Here is an 18570-nt window from a genome sequence, read left to right as displayed (position 1 = left end):
TCTCCTAACCCCAAGGAGAAGACAAAGTGAGGATGAAACAATACCTACAAATATAAGGGGTACAACAAGAGAGGAACCCTGACTTTAGGGAACCTGGATTTTCTGTGGGCAGTTAGGAGTCTTACTAGACTGAACAATAAACATGTTTGCTCTTTGTGATTTGAGGAGGGACTGCCTCTTTCCTCCAAGGCTATAAGCCAACCTACACTAGAAAACAAGGCCATCTTTGTCTTTCCAAAGCTGTCTGTGTATATAAAGAGCTTTGTGGAGTGAGCTCTGGGCAAAGAGCAGTCTATATATCAAGATATACAGAAATCGAAGCTACACATGCAGAGTTATCTTTCAACATGTATTACTAATTTAGGGCTGAAAACCTATTCTCAGAGCAAAGTGGAAAATATCCAAAGGACCTCACATTGCTCATAATCCAGTAACATGTGCTTGGGTGACTTCAGTATGGAACCATTTTAATATAAAGATATCAACTTATGTTCTTAATGTTGTATATAGTATTGAGAATAGTGCCTTTGCTCAAAGTGAAGAAATACTTAAAACTTACTCATTCTTGTTCATTATAAAACAGTTAATGAATAATCTTTATGTGCCAGGAATTGTGCTAGGCACTGTTCGATTACTCTACTTATCTTTTCAGTTTGTTGAGGAGAAATTAAGTAAAAATCATTTTCATCTTCTTTTCTTCATACCAATTTTTAATTACTTGGTACATTAAATTAAAATAATAAAACTATAAAATTAGAACTGGCATAGACTATTTTTAAATGTACTACATAAAAGATGATATAATTTTACTGCAAAGAATTACACTTCAATTAGCCTTTAATTCATGCCATTGAAAACAGAACGCAAATTATTTAATCATTCAAGATTAGACATTTAGAACAAATTACATACTTAAAAATCTATAAAAGGATGGGCATTTCAGATATTTCTAGGAACTATTATATGTCTCTTTAAAAATAATTGCATTGTGGCAGGTTATTAAATACTCAACAATCTGGAGCTTCTTCAAAACTTTTATCTATGGAACTAGGGAAGTGGCTCTGTGGATAAAGCACTTGTCTTGGATCCCCAGAACCCTCAGAAATGCCTGGCAGCTGCCTGTAGCTCCAGTCCTCAGGAAACAGCAAAAGATGGCCAGGGCAAGCTAACAACTAGATTAGACTGAATCTGTGAGCTGCAGGTTCAGTGAGAGAGCCTGCTTCAATAAATAAAGTAGAGAGGGAACAAGAAAGATACCCCAGCATTGACTTTGACCTTCTACATATATGCACACACACATGCACACTACATATACAAGTGCAAAAAAAGTGCATCTATACTGTGATGATTGATCCCTTATAGTCTTGGGCATTTGAATACTTGGTCCCCAATTGATATCAGCATTTGGGAGCTGTGGTAAACATAGCCTGGTTAGGAGAAGTACGTCACTGGTGGCAGGCTTTGAGATAGTTCTGCTTTGTTGTTCAATAAATAAGCCCTCGCCTTCCATTCTTGCTGCCATACCTTAAGTCCACCATCATGAACTCTCACTCTCTGGAGCCATAAGTTCAAATAAACCTTTATTCTGTAAGCTACTTTGGTCATGGTGTTTTATCTCAGCAATTAAAAAGGTAATACGTATACTTATGATTTGTACTTCATTTTAATAATTCAAATAAGCTATAGCTTTGTTAAGTAGGGCTCTGAGTAGGAATATTCACTTTCAAGGTATGTAGTAGACTACAGTACATTTAAATAATAATAATAATAACCACCATTGCCATCATAGACCTAGAATAAACTTTTGTTGATACATCTAATCCTCAATAATATTAGAAACAGAGAGCATAGGAAGTATCAATGTTTACTTCATAGATGAGAAACTAAACCTAAGAATGCTTAAGTGTCTAGACCAATGTTATATTCTAAGAAATGAGGGAAAAGCATTTTGAACTTTAGATTTCAGACTTAAAAACATAATCATTTCCCACAGTTTTCTCTGAGTTATATCTCACTGTATATCATCTAGAAAGTACTTCAGTGAAGGGAAAGAGGAAGATCCATGGGCAAAATTGAATAGAAATGGGCTACAGAGATGCCAGCTACAAGGAAAAGAAGAGTAATTGATGGTCGAGCTGCTCTCTCAAAATATCCTGTTCCCCTTCTAAGGACTAATTTCCAGAACCAGCCACCTGCTCCCTGTATCACACAGCATTTCCACACACCCCACTCCCAACCCCATAGCCTATGTCTCAGACTTCCTCACAGCTTCCTTATGTCAGCTCCCATTAGATGCTTTTGAAAATACTGGGAAAGAAGTAAAGACTCTACCAGTAGGAGTTGTTTGTAGAATACCAAAGAAATTGGAAGGATTCAATTTATCCTCATCTCCTTATCTCTCTACCATACACACACACACACAGACACACACACACACACACACACAGAGAGAGAGAGAGAGAGAGAGAGAGAGAGAGAGAGAGAGAGAGAGAGAGAGAGAGACCTACTATCTGACTGCACTCAAGATCTAACAGCTCCCTGTGGTGGAGAGCAAAGCAACCATATATCCATTTACGTTTAATACATTTCCATGGCGTTCAGACTTGGCTTATAACTCTAAATCTAGCTTTACAGAATTCACCTTTCAGAATTAAAACATCTACTTCAATCACTATTGTTAAGGATATCTACTTTATTTCAGTGGCATTGCATACCTAGGGTGGACAAGATAATACTTAAGTGAATGAATATAAACATGAAATTGTCCTCGTCATTGTGTCTACTGATTGTATAACGAGTGATCAGTTCTGGCAGAGCACCATTTCTTTCTCTTGTGCTTATTTCATTCATCCACTAACATGACTACTCCAGTTTTACTGTTATTTTTCTAAGACGTCACCTTTGCAGTATGAGTTTTACAAAAATAATTTTCATATACCTTTAATCTGACACATATCTAGAACAAATAAACAAAATATCAACCATCCTGCATCTTTGAAAAGAATGACAAATAATAACCATAATGCAAGACCCTGTTAACCATTCTCTCAGTACAAAAATATAGTCTGGTATATTACCTAACACCCTCTTGCATTACTACCTTCATGCCTAGTTTTCATTACACATTCTACGAATACCTACCAACCTCTTGGCCCACCACTTCCTCACGTATTTCTTTCATGTTATTCCTTTATGCTGTGCTTTCATTCTCTTTCAACTTTAACTGGGAAAACTTTCTAGGCACCTCTCAGATTCGAAGTTCCTAAGTGGCTTTCCCACTTTTGATCCCTCAAACATCTGGTACCACTGATGATACCTAAATGGTATAACAAGCATTACATTCCACCTCCCATTTCCCTTCTTCCTTCCTTTCCTTCATCATTGCTTTCCTCATTGCTTCCACATTATTTTATTGAAAAGTATAAACACATCTTTATTCACCTCTGTTCTTAAATTTTTTTCAAAAATTTTTGTGTGCTATACACATACAGACATGTCTGTGTGTATATGCTAATATATGTGTATCTGTATCTCTCTGTGTGACTCTGTGTGTGTGTCTGTGTGTCTGTGTAGGCCAGAGGTTAATATCTATTGCTTCCTGCCTTTTTAAAAAGCTAGCATCTCTTACTCAACCTGGGACTCATTGCATAGGTAAGAATAGCTGGGAACAAGGTCCAATGATCTTATCTCTGCCTTCCCAGTGCTGGGAAAACAGATATGTTACCATCATGCCTGACATATTACATGGCTGATGAGGAGGAATACTTACTCAGGTCTTAGTGTTTGTATGGCAAGAACTTTACTGACTGCGCTACCACCTCGGCCCTTTTTGCTTTTAAATTCTATGTTGTTCCATTCATTTATAACTCCCCCCTCAATGTTTATCCTCCTAAGTATCAGATTTAGCAAAATGACAGGTGGGGATACTCACCACTATGCTAATGAGGACAAGCCATAGATTTAGCAAAATGAAATACAGAATACCCAATTAAATCTAAATTATAGAAAAATAGCATAGAACATTTTACTGTAAGTGTATCACATGCAGATAATGGTTATACTAAAAACTTCATTCCTAACCTGAAATTCAAACTTAACTGCTCAGCTCATGTTCTATCTGGCATCCCTACTGCTGGCCATCTCTATCTTATGGAATAAAATACTTAGACATAGAATGTGCCTGACACAAATGCATGGCATAAAAATTAGGAATTTTAGTTTGAAAATACATTTGTTTCATTTGTGTAAATTACTATTTTTAGGAAGTATAAGAAATAGTACCCAGTTGAGGAGCCAAAAGAAACTATTGCTATATGTCATTGTTCTGGATGTACTAACAACCATCTAAAGGTCAATTCCTGTCTCCAGGCCAGCAGTATGAAAACTTATGACTTCCTACCTAGCTTACTGGACCATGCCAGAAACTATGTCATGTTTCAAATCATTATATCATTCTTTAACACAGATTAGTTTGGACAGGATAGTACTGGACTGACAATTATTCTGTTAGATGAGTAGGGTGGTTAAGCTTCTAGGTTTACCTGACATTCTTGGACTGATACAAAATTGTTTTAACTACATTCCAGCATGAGGGCAATAATACACACACACACACACACACACACACACACACACACACACATATATTGACAAGAAATTAAAGCAATTAAAGCAAGTCTTAAACTGTGACAATGACTTATTTCACACATACACACACACACACACACACACACACACACACTTTACCAACAACAAGAACTAGTATATATTTAAATACACTGTTCTGAATAAAAGCTCACATAAGCTGAATACCTATTTTTATATCATCCTAATGGATGCATATTTTCATTTCTATCTTATGCCAACCTCCCTGCACTCTATAAAAGAAAAAAGAAATACACTGTAAAGAAAACTAAAATGGTGTGTGTTGGGGAATTATAATTTATCATGTTGTACTGGTTACTGAACTGTAAGGTCCACATGGAATAATTATATCTGGCCTTTCCGTAAATTGAAAAAGTATCAAAATTATATAGAGCAACAGGAACATAGTCAGTGTGCAACACCTAAACTTGACCCCATGCCTCTTCCCCAGGACCCACAGGTTCATGAGAGGCAGGAGGAGACAATTCACAACACAAAGATTACCTGTCCCATCCTACCAAGGTCTAAACCACTTTCTTTTCCTATATTACTTAAGAAAGCCTGAAGAAGGCACTTAAATGAGTTTTCAAAATAATTCACTGCCTAAGCAGACTTTCCTTAATGATACTCATATTAAATATTTCAAGAGACATGAATCTCTCTGTAAACAGAACCTGTTTGCTTGCTTTCGACAGGATTTGTTACAACCTTCCAGGTTTCTCCACTCAGCTGTCAAACTTAGTGTCATTACATGGTGTGATTACTGTGTGCTCTATCCACTACCTCTGAGATGCAGTTTCATTAACAAAAATCACAGTAAGTCAATCAGAAACTCGGATTTTTTTCAGAGACATTAAAATAGTCTCTTTCTCGGGGCTCTTTCCCTCAAGTCTTTGTCAGTAAGAGTCCTTCCTTCTTACATAAAAATAATTTTAAAGTAAATCATTATGAGCTACCATGAGAATCTGTTTTTGTGAGCTTTGAAATTAAGAAATTAAGAAAAATGTACCATTCTAAACTCTTTGTAGACAGTGGATTTGACAGTTCTTGGATAGTTTCACGAACTGAAAACATACAGACAAGGACCACTACACTTCAAGAACAGAAATAAGTTTTTACCTAAAACTAATAAAATTAGGGTGGATAGATGATTCAGTAGGTAAAAGTCTTGTCATGCAGGCATGAAGTTCCAATTCCTAGCAACCACATTAAAAACAAAACAAAAGAAAACTGGGCATGGTAGCACATGTCTAGATCCCAGAGCTATATAGTGATGGCAGAAAGATTCCAGGGCTTGCTGGCCAGCTAACCTAGATGAATCAGTGAGCTCCCAATTCAATGAGTGACCCTAGATCAAAAAGTAAGGTGTCCAGGTATGGTATCATACATCTGTAATCCCAGGACTCAGGAGGCAGAGGCAAGGGTATCTCCATGAGTTCAAGACCAGCCTGGTCTACACACTGACTTCCAGCCCACTCATGGCTACACAGTTAGACTCTGTTTCAAACAAGATTAAACAACAACAACAAGGAGAGCACTGAAAGAAGATACTTGAAGTTGAAGTTGATTTGTGATCTCCATCTAGATCCAAGTATGCCTATACATATGCTCGATAAAAATATAAACAATCCAAGCAAATAACAGGTTTGGGAGATCTGGTGACGTCTAGTCCCCCATTTGAGTAATCTGGGTGTCACAGTAGGAAAGGTAAACAATTCTTGGCTGGGGAACATCAGAGCAAAATATGTAAGGAAAAGCCTAGAAGAAAGAATATTTTAGGAGCCACAGAGACAGCTTAGTGTCAATAGCTCTATGCCGTTGCAGAGGATACAAATTCACTTCCCAGAGCCTACACGGCAGCTCAAAACTGTTTGAAATTCCACTTCCAGGGGATCCAACACATTCTTTAGGCCTACACAGGCACCAGACATGTATGTATTGCACATATATCTATGCAGACAAACACTCATATATATATATATATATATATATATATATATATATATATATATAATCTTTAGAATATATTTTTTGCTAAAGCAATACTATCCACATGCTTAACTGAAAAACTTATGTGACACATGGTCACAAAAATGAAAAGTTGTAATTTTCTCCTCAAGTTCAATACTTTAAGCATTTCTAATATGTACTTGTTGATTTTTTGTTGTCATTATTAGTTTTGTGTTTGTTTGTTGTCTTTTGCTGCAACAAAACACCTGAAAAGCAAGGTGGGGAGGAAAGGGTTTATTCAGCTTACACTTCCACATTGCTGTTCATCACCAAAGGAAACCAGGATAGGAACTCATACAGGGAAGGAAGTTGAAGACAAGATCTGATGCAAAGTTCATGAAGGGGTGCTGCTTACTGGCTTGCTTCCTCTCTAATGACTCTAGCTTGTGTCGAGTTGATACACAAGACCAGCTAATACATTTGTTTATTGGAGACATCTCTCTACAGAGTCCTGATTGTCCTGAAGCTGACTAGGTAGACAAGGGTGCCCTGAAACTGACAGAGATCCTTCTGCATCTGTCTCCTGAGTATTCGGATTAAAGGTCTGTGCCACTACACCTAGCCCTGTTGGTTTTTAAAAACTTCCTTACATTTGAAAAAAAAAAATCCCTAAGAGACTAAAACTTCTTGCCCTCTTCATGAAATAATATCACATTTTTAGACTTAATATCTGTTAAAATCTTTTTATTTTTTTTTAAAAAAATGTTAAAGTATCTTTATATTTCTTAAAGGATTTAGCACATAATTGTTGATACTGGCTAGGGAAAAGATTGCCTAAGAGCTGAGATGCACTTACCCTCAGGAAAAGGAAACAGGCCGATTCCCACTCCAAGTCTTGATTTTACTTTTCACTACGAGGTTCTATCTGCTTGGTGAGTATCATTATTCAGATGCCTCAACACTATTTTGAAGATGTCATGCCTCCTAATAAACCACAGCAACAAACTTCATCTTGTTCTATCTTCCATTCTTGGGCTTTACAAAGATAGGCATTCAACAAATACTTCTTGGCAGTGCTACCTGGCTCCAAATTCATCATTCCATATACCAAACACAATATAACTACACTATCAGGAAAAAATTCCTTGATTTTTCAGAAGCTCCTGCACACACCTCAATTTCCTTTTTAAATTCATCATGATAAATCATTATGGAGGTGTTAGGCCTAAATAAGTAAGCAAAAATTTATTCAACGTGGGCAGAAAGCATGAGATATAACAATAAGAAAATACAAAATATGGAATATATGTGTTAAATATAAAAAGTATAGAAGAACTAAAATGTAATTAACTTTCAGGCAATATTAAATATATATGAGACACCTGGACTCTTATTAGTCATGTACACTAAATATACAAGTCACTATTCATGAGTACTCAATATTCATGAGATCCTAATTTGGCCACTCATTCATTGCTGACATCCATTCTGGCCCCAACTGCATTCTGCCCAAGAAACACAAACAAAAACCTATTACTATTCAGAAGGACTACTGGTGAGCTACAGCTGTGGCAAAGCATACTTATCCACATACTGATCCATCTGTGATAGTGTGTACCTTTTGCCCAAAGTTCCTCATGCCTTGATTCTTCTTGTTTAACCTTCAATATTGGTCTCTAAACCATATTACTTGCCATCAAGGTTTATAAAGGGAGGAATACTAATGTCTACCTTAGGACTCAGGCAGCAGGTACTTTTCTTCCATTTAAACTATGCTTAGTATCTCTTTCTCCCTGCTCCTCACTGTATTTTTTAATGATCTGTTTGTTTAGTTCATTGGTTTGTTTTTGTAGTATGGGAGATGGAACTCAGCACCTTTAATGTGCTGTGTAAGGGCTTTATAACTAAACTGCATTCCCAGCTAGCCATCACGAAACATTTTGAAATTGTTTTACTATATTATGTGATTCATTCATTTTAATTTGGCCCGTGAGCCTTCTCTTTGGTGGTCTATGGAAGAGTCGATCTACATGCTTCTTGGAGGCCAACACTACTTCAAGGTACTATCTAAGTGGCCCCATAAAGAACCAATAATGAGTAGAAAGGAAACTGCAGACAGAAAGTTCAGAGTAGCTAGCTATCCCATTCCTACAATCAAGAAATGAAAGTATCATAGGTTTGAGTAACAACAAAGAGAACAAAAAGACATGGATGTATATTTTGCTGAGAATCAAAAACAGGATAATAGGTTAAGTATGAGGATATGGGGAAAAGAAAAGTGGTACACTGTAGTCAGAGAAGTTTCAAAGTCTAAAATATTACAAGTAGCAATATTCCAAAAGATAACACACACACACACACACACACACACACACACACACACACACACACCACACTGCAGTAAAAAATCAATCATGGCTCCTCAAAGAATAAGAAACCCTGAAATGTTATCTGCACTCAGACCAAACAAACACTCAACTCTCCTATATTCCTACTGTGCTCTTAGTGGAAACAGTATTTAAATAGGGCACTAAAATATCAAAGACACTTGAGTCTTCCTATTTCAAAGAACTTTTGTACTGTTCTGCCTTACACATGACAAATTGTCGTCCTGCCACCATCATGATTGCTATCCTTTGACAGCATCTAGAATTCAGTCTCATTCCAGAGGAAGAAACACAGCACAAAAAGAACTGTCATTTCCTTTTATCTCTAGGATCAGCTTCCCTGTGGCCACAAGGTAAACTCTGCTGTATAGCAGAAATAGAACACTGATAAAGACTACAGGCAGGTTCAGTGAAAGAATGGGGCTCTGTTGAGATACTATGACAGTTAATCTTGCTGATTTCACTGGACTCAGAAACACCAGGAAACTAGAAATACATATCATGGTTACATCTGTGAGGGCATTTCCAGAATGTTTAGATTAAGATGGTGTTAACCTAGTAAACAGGATAACTTAGAATTAATCCATTAATGAATTCAAAACATGAAAGGATCTCTTTGGAGGATGTAAAACTTTACCCAGTAGGCTCTGCTTGGAGGGATTAGGTCATTAGCATATCATTGGTAGTTGTGTCCTGCACTGGTCCCTTCTTCTGTTCTAGTCAGCTTACTGATCATCATAATGTCAGCTCCCCTACTAAGCTCCTTGTCCACCCCCCCTACACACACACACAAACAATGAGCTGAAACAATGAGCAAAACAGGTAACGCCTCCCTTAAGTTGTTTCCATAAGAAATTAAGTCACAGCAATGCTAAAGCTAACTGTCACAGTTAAACAACCATCAAGGTTATAATAATTTCCATAGTGTTATCAGTAGATGAGGAGAACCAGGATGACACACATGGCAGGCAGCAGCAAACTCAAGAAAGAAAAAAATATTAGTACCCTGAAATTTGCAGGGGAGAAAAGCTTTCTTTTCTCCCAAGAAAGAAGCAGTAGCATCCTGGATGATGGTACTGGGCTTATGCAGCAACACCAAAGAAACCAAAAGCTTTAAAGACATGGTCATAGATACAGAAGAGTTTTCTACAGTAGATATAGTAATATAGCATACTACAGGGGGAGGAGAAAATGGCCTATGTTGAGTTATAAGTGGCAGAAATACAAGTTACTATTGTAAATGACAGGCTAACATCATGTTTATATTCATTGCTGCCTGTAACTGAGATGCCTAAGTATTAGCATAGGAACATTCATAAAGCTAAAGACAGACAATATATAAAGCTAGAGTTGGAAGCAAAAATATTACATTGAAGTTTTAAATAGATACCTTGAGGCAGTCCACTATTTATCACTTCTGGTTCATTTACTTGAATGGTGTCATCTTCAAGGTAGAAATAGATTTTATAGTATCTTATTCTAAAGTTTTCTTGCCTTTTATCAGGTACTTCATCTTCCAAATAGGCATCAAAAGATAATACCTGTTAAAATCATAATTAAAAACTGTGAAAAAATCAGCAAACTTAAAATTAATAAATCTATGTCCTATACAATCTTTGTTAAAGAAGAAATTTGGTTTTGCCCAAGACATTCTATGTATCAGCTAGAGAACAAATATACAATCTAAGTTATAGTATGTTAAAATTATTTGACTTTCACCACCCTCTGGTTACAACAACAAAACTATATTAAGTAATAAGTCCATCTTTCAGTTCTACAATAAAGTAAACTTCTGTCTATCTTTGGAGTCTCAAAATAGGATTCAAAGTGTGTGTCAGAAGCATAAAATACTTTTTCTTTCATGATGAACAAAACTTTGTTTATTTTTCTCATTAAAAATAGCACAAAGCTACCTTAGCTATAGAATAAAATTACCCCGAGACTTAGTCTTACTGATTGCTTGCCTTGACATAGCTCAAAAAGACCAATCTGAAAGCCTTCTAAAAATATGGATACTCCACCTGCTATACACTAGACACGGCCAGTAGACTAAACCAAGCCATATGAGAAAAGAGAAAGAGGAGAAAAGCTAGAGATGAAGAGAAGAGAGGGAAGCTAAATTCAGGGCTTGGAGAGGTTAAGGCTCTTCTCATTCACCCTTAACTTCTCCAGGCCCTGAGCTTAGCTTCCCTTTCCCAAGCTTCTGATTCTAGTACAATTTCAGGCATATGCTTTCTCAGGTCTGTAATTGCAGTACTCATGGCCAAATAAGAAGCTGAGACAGGAAAATCAGCCGGAGATGCAGGTATGAAATATAGTGACAGAAACAAGAGTCCTGGCCTCAAAAACAAAGTGGAAGTAGATATCACACTCCCCTACATTGTCCTTTGATCTCTAAATATGTGACCATACTAAATAAGTATAAAAATAAGTGATTTCACAAAGGTAAATTAACTCCATCTATCAAAGAATCCAGAAAAAGGAATTTAAAATCTGTTAGAAATGAAAATTTATAGAAACATAAACTATGAGTCTGGTCTACTGACTAATGTCTATAATTCTAACACTTGGGAAGCTAAGGCAAAAGGATTGTTGCCAGTTCATAGCAACAAAGAGTTCCATGCCAACTGAAACTATAAAGTGAAAGTCTGTCTCAGAAAAAGAAAAGACAAAAACCAGTAGAGAATGTGATACAAGGTTTTATCATAATTTCAGAGTTAAACAGAGAATAGCTTAAACATAGAGGATACAACTGTTTGAAATTTTCTTTTTTAAAATGTGTGTGTGTGTTTGTGTGTATGTGTGTGTACATGTACACATCATAGGGTTCAAAATACAACTTGGAGAACCAGTTCTCTCCTTACATGATGCAGGTCCTGAGGATCAAACTCAGCTCTGTAGCCTTGGAAGCAAACATCTCTACCCACTGAGCAATTTTCCAGCCCTTCTTCTTATAAATAAATGCTATTTTCTTAAAAACAGAATGTGAAAGGCATTTGGTATAATATGTAATCTTCCGTTCTCCACACACCTCAAAAGGACCCACAGTATTTACTGTAGGTTACCTGCCTGATCACGAAGGCATTTGGAGAGTTTTAATCATAGAGATTACAAGATAAAAAATCAGCTCTTAACAAAAAGGTACATGAGGAAAAAAATTGTTCTGGAAGGAAAAAATTTAATGTTTATGTTTCTAGATTTAGGATCATGCTATAAATAAAATCGAGAAATTCAAAGCAGTCAAAAAGTACATTTTGATTGGTAACTTGTTATAACTTGACACACAGTATAAATGTAGCTTTCAATTTAAAAGTTAAACTTATTTTCATGCCAACTGAGTTATTTGCTTTTGACTACATAGTCCAAGCTGGATTTTAATATTCATTTTGATTCTTGTCTTACCCTTAAAGTTTTATCAAAGATTACTGTCTAGTGAAGCACTGACACAAAATAGTATTGCATGCAAAAGTCTGTCCACCATCCATAAAAGGATAGGACATATAATTATAAGCTAAAACAACAGCCTAATCTCTCAAAACAAATTACATATTTTTTTAAAAAATGGGGGTTTGGAGTAATCAATACATAAATCATAGAAATTATTTACTCAAGAACTAAACATCTAAATGTAAGACAGGTATAATGTTTGGGACCTGCATTTCCAGTGCTAAGGAGGAGTGGACCTGTGGTACAGGAAGATTGGGAACCTGAACAACAACACAGTGAGGCCCTGTTTCAAATAAAACAAACTCCAAGTGTCAAAATCTTACATGTCAATTTCTAGAGAAGCTGTTAGGAAAGATAAAATACCAATAATGTCCAATAAGGCTTGACACTTTTAAAAAGGGAGATCAGTGTCACGGGTCAGTTGAAATTTAAAATATTTAAGAAGCTGGGCATGATGGCATGGACTTATAGCCCTAGCCACTAAAGAGGCTGAGGCTCCCTACTTAAGCACAGGATTTCTGAGCCAACCTAGACAACATGGTAAGACCCTGTCTACAAGAAAAGGCTGGGGGTGGGACATAAGGTAAAGAGGAAAAGAGAAGATGTGAGGGGAAGAGATAAGATAGAGAATATAACACAACTGAGCATACACAAAGACCTGGGTTTGTTTGATCCTAGCACCACAAAAAATATATTAATCAAAATATTTAGGCTCTATTTTATAAAAAGGAACTCTGAGCTAAATTATGAAATACTAAAAAAGGTATGAAATAATGATACATTATAATAAAATCAGTAGTGCAAAAAATTTAATACCACCAATAGATGAAATTCAAAGAAAAATAATCACAACAAATCAATCTAAAAATGCATCAAATAAGTAAAAATTCAGAGAAGCTCACCAAGAAAGACTATATATAAAATCAGAAGAAGTAAGACATCATGAAATTTAAAACTTATAAGATAAATCATCTTATAAGACACACAAAAAGTAAAGTTTAAATTCAGTTTACATTAAAACTAATTTCTATAATTAACATGAATTATCAAAATCAGTGAATAAGCTAATATCTATGATGTGAAGTAAAAGTTCTCCCAAGTATTCCCAATAAATGTTCCAATCAAGCAGATTTACTAATGAATTATTTCAAAGTGAGAAAGAAAACGGCTATATAATATGATTGCCCTAGGATACCAGAAAGATGGACAGCTTAGAAAGTTAATTCCAATGTCTGATAATTACACCATTAAAAAAAACCCAATAAACTACAAAGCAACAGTCTTGAGCTTGCATCACATTAGAATCACTTGAGAACCTCTTACACTCCTGATGTTTGGACCACTTCACACCCCAACACCTCTGCATCCCGACTCCTACATAATCACTCCCACCATCCCAATAATAACAAAGTTATCTCTGACATCTTTGATTTTAAGGCTTCCCAGGTGATTTCCAAGTACAAGATACCACCAAGAAATATCGCTACACAGAAATTTCACTACTTAAAGTTTTACAGAAGATCATAACCACATTGTAAGCACTTTATAGGACTTCATTAACAGTTATGAGCCACCTATACAAAAAGCAACATTTTTCTCACAGATATAAAAATGATTTCAAATTAGGAAACATGTGCAAATGTAATGTAATGATCCCATGACCATTTCCCACCCCATATGGTTTAAAATGCCAGGGAAATTCTTCAACAAAATATAAAACATCTGATTTAAAACGGTCTCAACATTCGACATTATATTTAATTAAGCTATATATCTACCATTATTAAGAACAGGACAACAGAAGCAAAAGTATCATTAATACTGTCATTAGAAGTTCTAGGCAATATAAAAAGAGAAGAAATTAAAATGCTAGGAAGAAATAAAACATCACTATGGGCAGACAGGCAAAAGCTAAATAGGTAAACATATAAAATTTCATTATAAATACAACCTAATTAAAAATATTGTAGTTAGAAAATATAACAGGAAGAAATATGTTCACAACAGAAAAGAAAAATTCTACACAGGGCCAGTGAGATGGATCAGGACATAGAGATTATGAAGCCTGATAGTTGAAATTCAATACCTGGAGCCTACATGCTGGAAAGAGAGTATCCATTTCTGCAAATTGTCTTCTGTTCACACGCATAGTGGCACATGAATACATGCCCACCTGCTTGCATACATACTTGTACATATATTAGATAAATTAATAAATGTAATAAAATTTAAAATTATATAACCAAAGCAGTTTTAATTAAAACTTTGATAAAACTCAAAACATTTGCTAGAAGATACAGAAGAACTTAACTACAAATGAATTATATTCTGGATGTAGACTAAAATATTTCAATTGGCTATTTCACTGGAATTATGAATTGTCATACTAATTCTTAGTAAACCTGATAAAATAAGCCATGCACTATTAATGAAAACAGCAAAAATTAAAGAGCAATAGAGACCTAGCTCATCCAGATTTTATACTCAAATGCTTCAATTATTAAAACAGAACAAAACCAGATTAATGAGACACATACTATCTGATGATAAAAAATAGATTCTATTGAGTATACAAATTTAATACATAATAAAATAATCACCAATCAACAAAATTACTAACTTGAAAAATCTGGCTGCATATCTCCACCTAAATAAACTATAAGCCTCAAAAGTATCAGCTTTATCCCAACAAATCAACCTCTTTCAGGACACACACACACACACACACACACGCACGGACACACAAATAAGGAGGTGAAGGCAACAGCATATAGGAGGAAGGACAGATGAGTTGGCAGGTCAACACAGGACAGAAAGATGGAACACTGTAGGGAATTCTAGGATTTAAAGAAAATAAAATGGAAAGTATGAAAAAAACCAAATGTGGTATTTTATAATTTTACATTAAAAAGACTATACAAAAGAAATTAGAAAAACAAATGAAATGTTTACATTAAGAAATTACCGGATACATCCAATTAAAATTGCCAGGAGGCCTCAAGTTTGTTACTGTAAGTTTCTTCTGTTAAAAGGAAGGTTAATCATGGAGGGTTTAGAGTTATCTTGAAATATATTACTTTTCTAAACTTAAATAAACTATAAGCCCCCAAAGTATAAGCTTTATCCCAACAAATCAACCTCTTTCAGGACACACACACACACACACACAGACACATAAATAAGGAGGTGAACGCAACAGCATATAGGAGGAAGGACAGATGAGTTGGCAGGTCAACACAGGACAGAAAGATGGAACACTGTTGGGAATTCTAGGATTTAAAGAAAATAAAATGGAAAGTATGAAATTTCTGATCACCTGGTATTGCAGTACTACAGAAGAACCACCATGCCTCAGTTCATATCACATTTTTAAATACTGCAGTTCTTCTGAGACAATGTGGAGCAATTTGAGAAATCCTATTACCTATCCTTGAGAGGTATCTCAAGAAGTCTGGGCACATAGCCCAAAGGGAAGGAAAATCAAACTAGAAATCTCAAATGTTACAAAGATATTTTTACTGCAGATTTTTTTTTTAATTATAAGGGGAAAAGAGCAGAATGAGGCAGTCTAAAAAGTTTGAAAAGGAAGAGTTTGGTATTAACTGTATGTAGTCCCTGGGATATTATAAACCCACTAATATGGTTTTGAGAACCATATAATAATAATAAAATTATTTCAGACATGCAAAAATGTTAAGTTAAAAATTATAAAAAAAGGTTATATTTCATAATTTTTAAAGAAGTATGTAAGTTTAAATTATGCTTTTTAAAAACTACACCTATGCTATTTGAAAAGAGGGGGAATGTAGGATGGGGGACTAAATACTTGATAACTTATCAGCTTTATGTTAACAAATCAACCTCCTTCATTCTCCTAAAACAAAAATGGGGTAGATTTACCATGCATGGTATATTGGGAAAGATACCCCAGGGGTCACAGAAATAGGAAGCCAGGCCACCAAGGGCATTCCAGGATTTCATAAATATAAGAAATATGGGTAGAGTGGATGAGGTGGTAAGAATTGAGGAGGACAGAAAGACCAACAGAGACAACTAACCTGGAGCCTTGCAGGATCCCAGAGAATGAACTGCCAACCAAAAAGTACCCACTGGCTGGACCTTGACCCCTGCATATATTTAGCAGATATGCAACTTGATATTCCTACGGGTCCCCCAACAACTAGAGCAGAGGCTGTCCCTGAATCTGTTTCTTGCCTGTGGATCCCCTTCCCCGAACTGGACCACAGTGCCTGGCCTCAGTGGGAGAGGATGTGCCTAGTCCTGAAAAATTTTGTGTGTATGTGTGTGTGTGTGTGTGGTGGTGGTGGTGGGGTTGTTATACCCATGGAGGTTCCCCCTTTTCAGAGAAAGGAGGGAGGATTGGGGGGTCTGAGTGAGTTGGTACCAGGAGAGGGGGGCTGATACTATGATATAAAATGAATAAATAAATTTTTTAAAAGTTTTGGGGAGAGGAGAAAGGGGGTAAACAGGTCTACGGGGTAGAAAAGGAGAAAGGAGGTAGGAACGGAGGCCTATAGTTAAACCTAGGGTAAGGGAGAAAGGGTAGTACATAGGTTTAAACTATGTTTTCAAAGCCACAACTGTATTATTCATAATGAAGGCAAGCCACAAATGGGGGAGAGAACAGAGTGGAGACGTGACACAAATACATACAAAATGGCGGCAACTCACCAGCGGAGTTCTAGCTAGGACCACCACGTAACCAGTTACTAGAAAGAAGCGGAACAGAAGAAACAGAAAGGCTTATGTAGAAAAGAAATGGAGTTGAGGAGGGTTCTCCAGGCTTCTGGCCTATCCACTGTGAATAAGAGGAACAATAGAGGCTGGACAATTTCCCTCCTAGCCAGTAGAGGTTAAGTCAGGAGGCGGGGCCCTGAACCCCAAGGGAAACGTTGCATTTTTTGAGGAGCCGGAAGTACGTCATCAAGCAGGAAACAGGGGCTTAAAGTCGAAAATCCCAGTCATTCTGAGAAGCTCCTAGTGGCGTCCGGTCGCTGTGTGAAGCTTCTCCAGAATCTTTATCTCTAACTTTTCCAGAGCCCTTTGAAAGTGTGGTAGAAGGTCTTCGGCAATTCCTGAACAAAGTTGAAACATGAAGAAAAGTTCCTGAGGCGTCGCAGAAGGAGCCGCGTGAGTTCCAGCACCACTTTGGTGGTGCTGAGTTATAAACCCTCCGCATAGCAAATTGTTTTGCCCCGGGGACTTGGTTAAGTGGCTTGGCGAGGGCTAAAGGCCCTAGGGGCTACGAGGGCCAAAAAGCCCAGGAAGATTTTGTGAACTTTGAAATTTCCCCTGTGGCGCATTCCACAGCTCAATTTCTCCCCCTTAATCTCAAGGCGTCAGAGTAGAGCTGCCTTCATAGCTGCTACAGTGGGTAGTTTTCTGCAGTTTGTGGGACTGACTGTTCAAACCGCCATCCAGTTTCTTAAAGATGGCTTCTCTAGAGGATGCCTACGGTGGTAACAAACATGGCTCCCACAATTCTGAATTTAAAACTGAAGTGGAAGGTCAAAATAAGACTGAGGGACCAAAAACCTCTCCGAGAAAGGAAAGAGTTCAAGAACAGGGTTCTTCTGTGATATACCAGAACATCTTGGGAAAATCAACACAAAAAGAAAGAGGAGGTTCTCTGGAAGGAAAGGGGATGACTCCAAAAGTGCTAAGTGGTGCCCCAAACGGAAAGGAGGAGTCTGGTGCCCCAAACGGAAAGGCGGAATCTGGTGCCCCAAACGGAGAAGGGGAGGCTGGTGCACCAAAGGGAAAGGGAGAGGTTGATTCCCTGAAAGGAAAAGGGAAAGTTGGTACCCCCAAAGGGAAAGAGGGGCCTTGTGTTAATACAAAATCGAGGGCAGGAGCCCCTCCTAAGCCTGGGCTGGAGCTTCCTAAGATGGGAACAGAGCATTTTAAAGATGGAGCAAAGACTGGAGTGGACTACCTCAAGGCTGGAGTGGAGTTTAACCCTGCAGCCTCTCTGGCAGTACAGTCTCCAAAGCCTAGGAGAAGGAGAAGGAGGACGCCAAAACCCGAAGTGGAGCCTCCAGAGCCTGAGGCAGAGCCTCCAAAGCCCACAGGGCAGCCTCCGAAGCCCGAGACGGAGCCTCCGAAGCCCGAGACGGAGCCT

At 37.1% G+C, this 18570-nt stretch overlaps 1 protein-coding gene across 1 annotated transcript in view; it reads right to left on the bottom strand.

The window, feature by feature from the left end:
• Efhc2 (EF-hand domain containing 2) overlaps positions 1-18570 on the bottom strand; it is a 172513-nt gene that overhangs the window by 96512 nt on the left and 57431 nt on the right. The window contains exon 4 of the mRNA XM_028776029.1: positions 10372-10522. Within this exon, the coding sequence (XP_028631862.1) occupies positions 10372-10522 (151 nt within the window). The remainder of the gene's footprint in view (positions 1-10371; positions 10523-18570) is intronic.

This window comes from Grammomys surdaster, unplaced genomic scaffold (assembly GCF_004785775.1).
Source record: "Grammomys surdaster isolate TR1022 unplaced genomic scaffold, NIH_TR_1.0 263, whole genome shotgun sequence".
Lineage (NCBI taxonomy): Eukaryota > Metazoa > Chordata > Mammalia > Rodentia > Muridae > Grammomys > Grammomys surdaster.
This window is presented reverse-complemented; position numbering and strand designations above follow the sequence as displayed.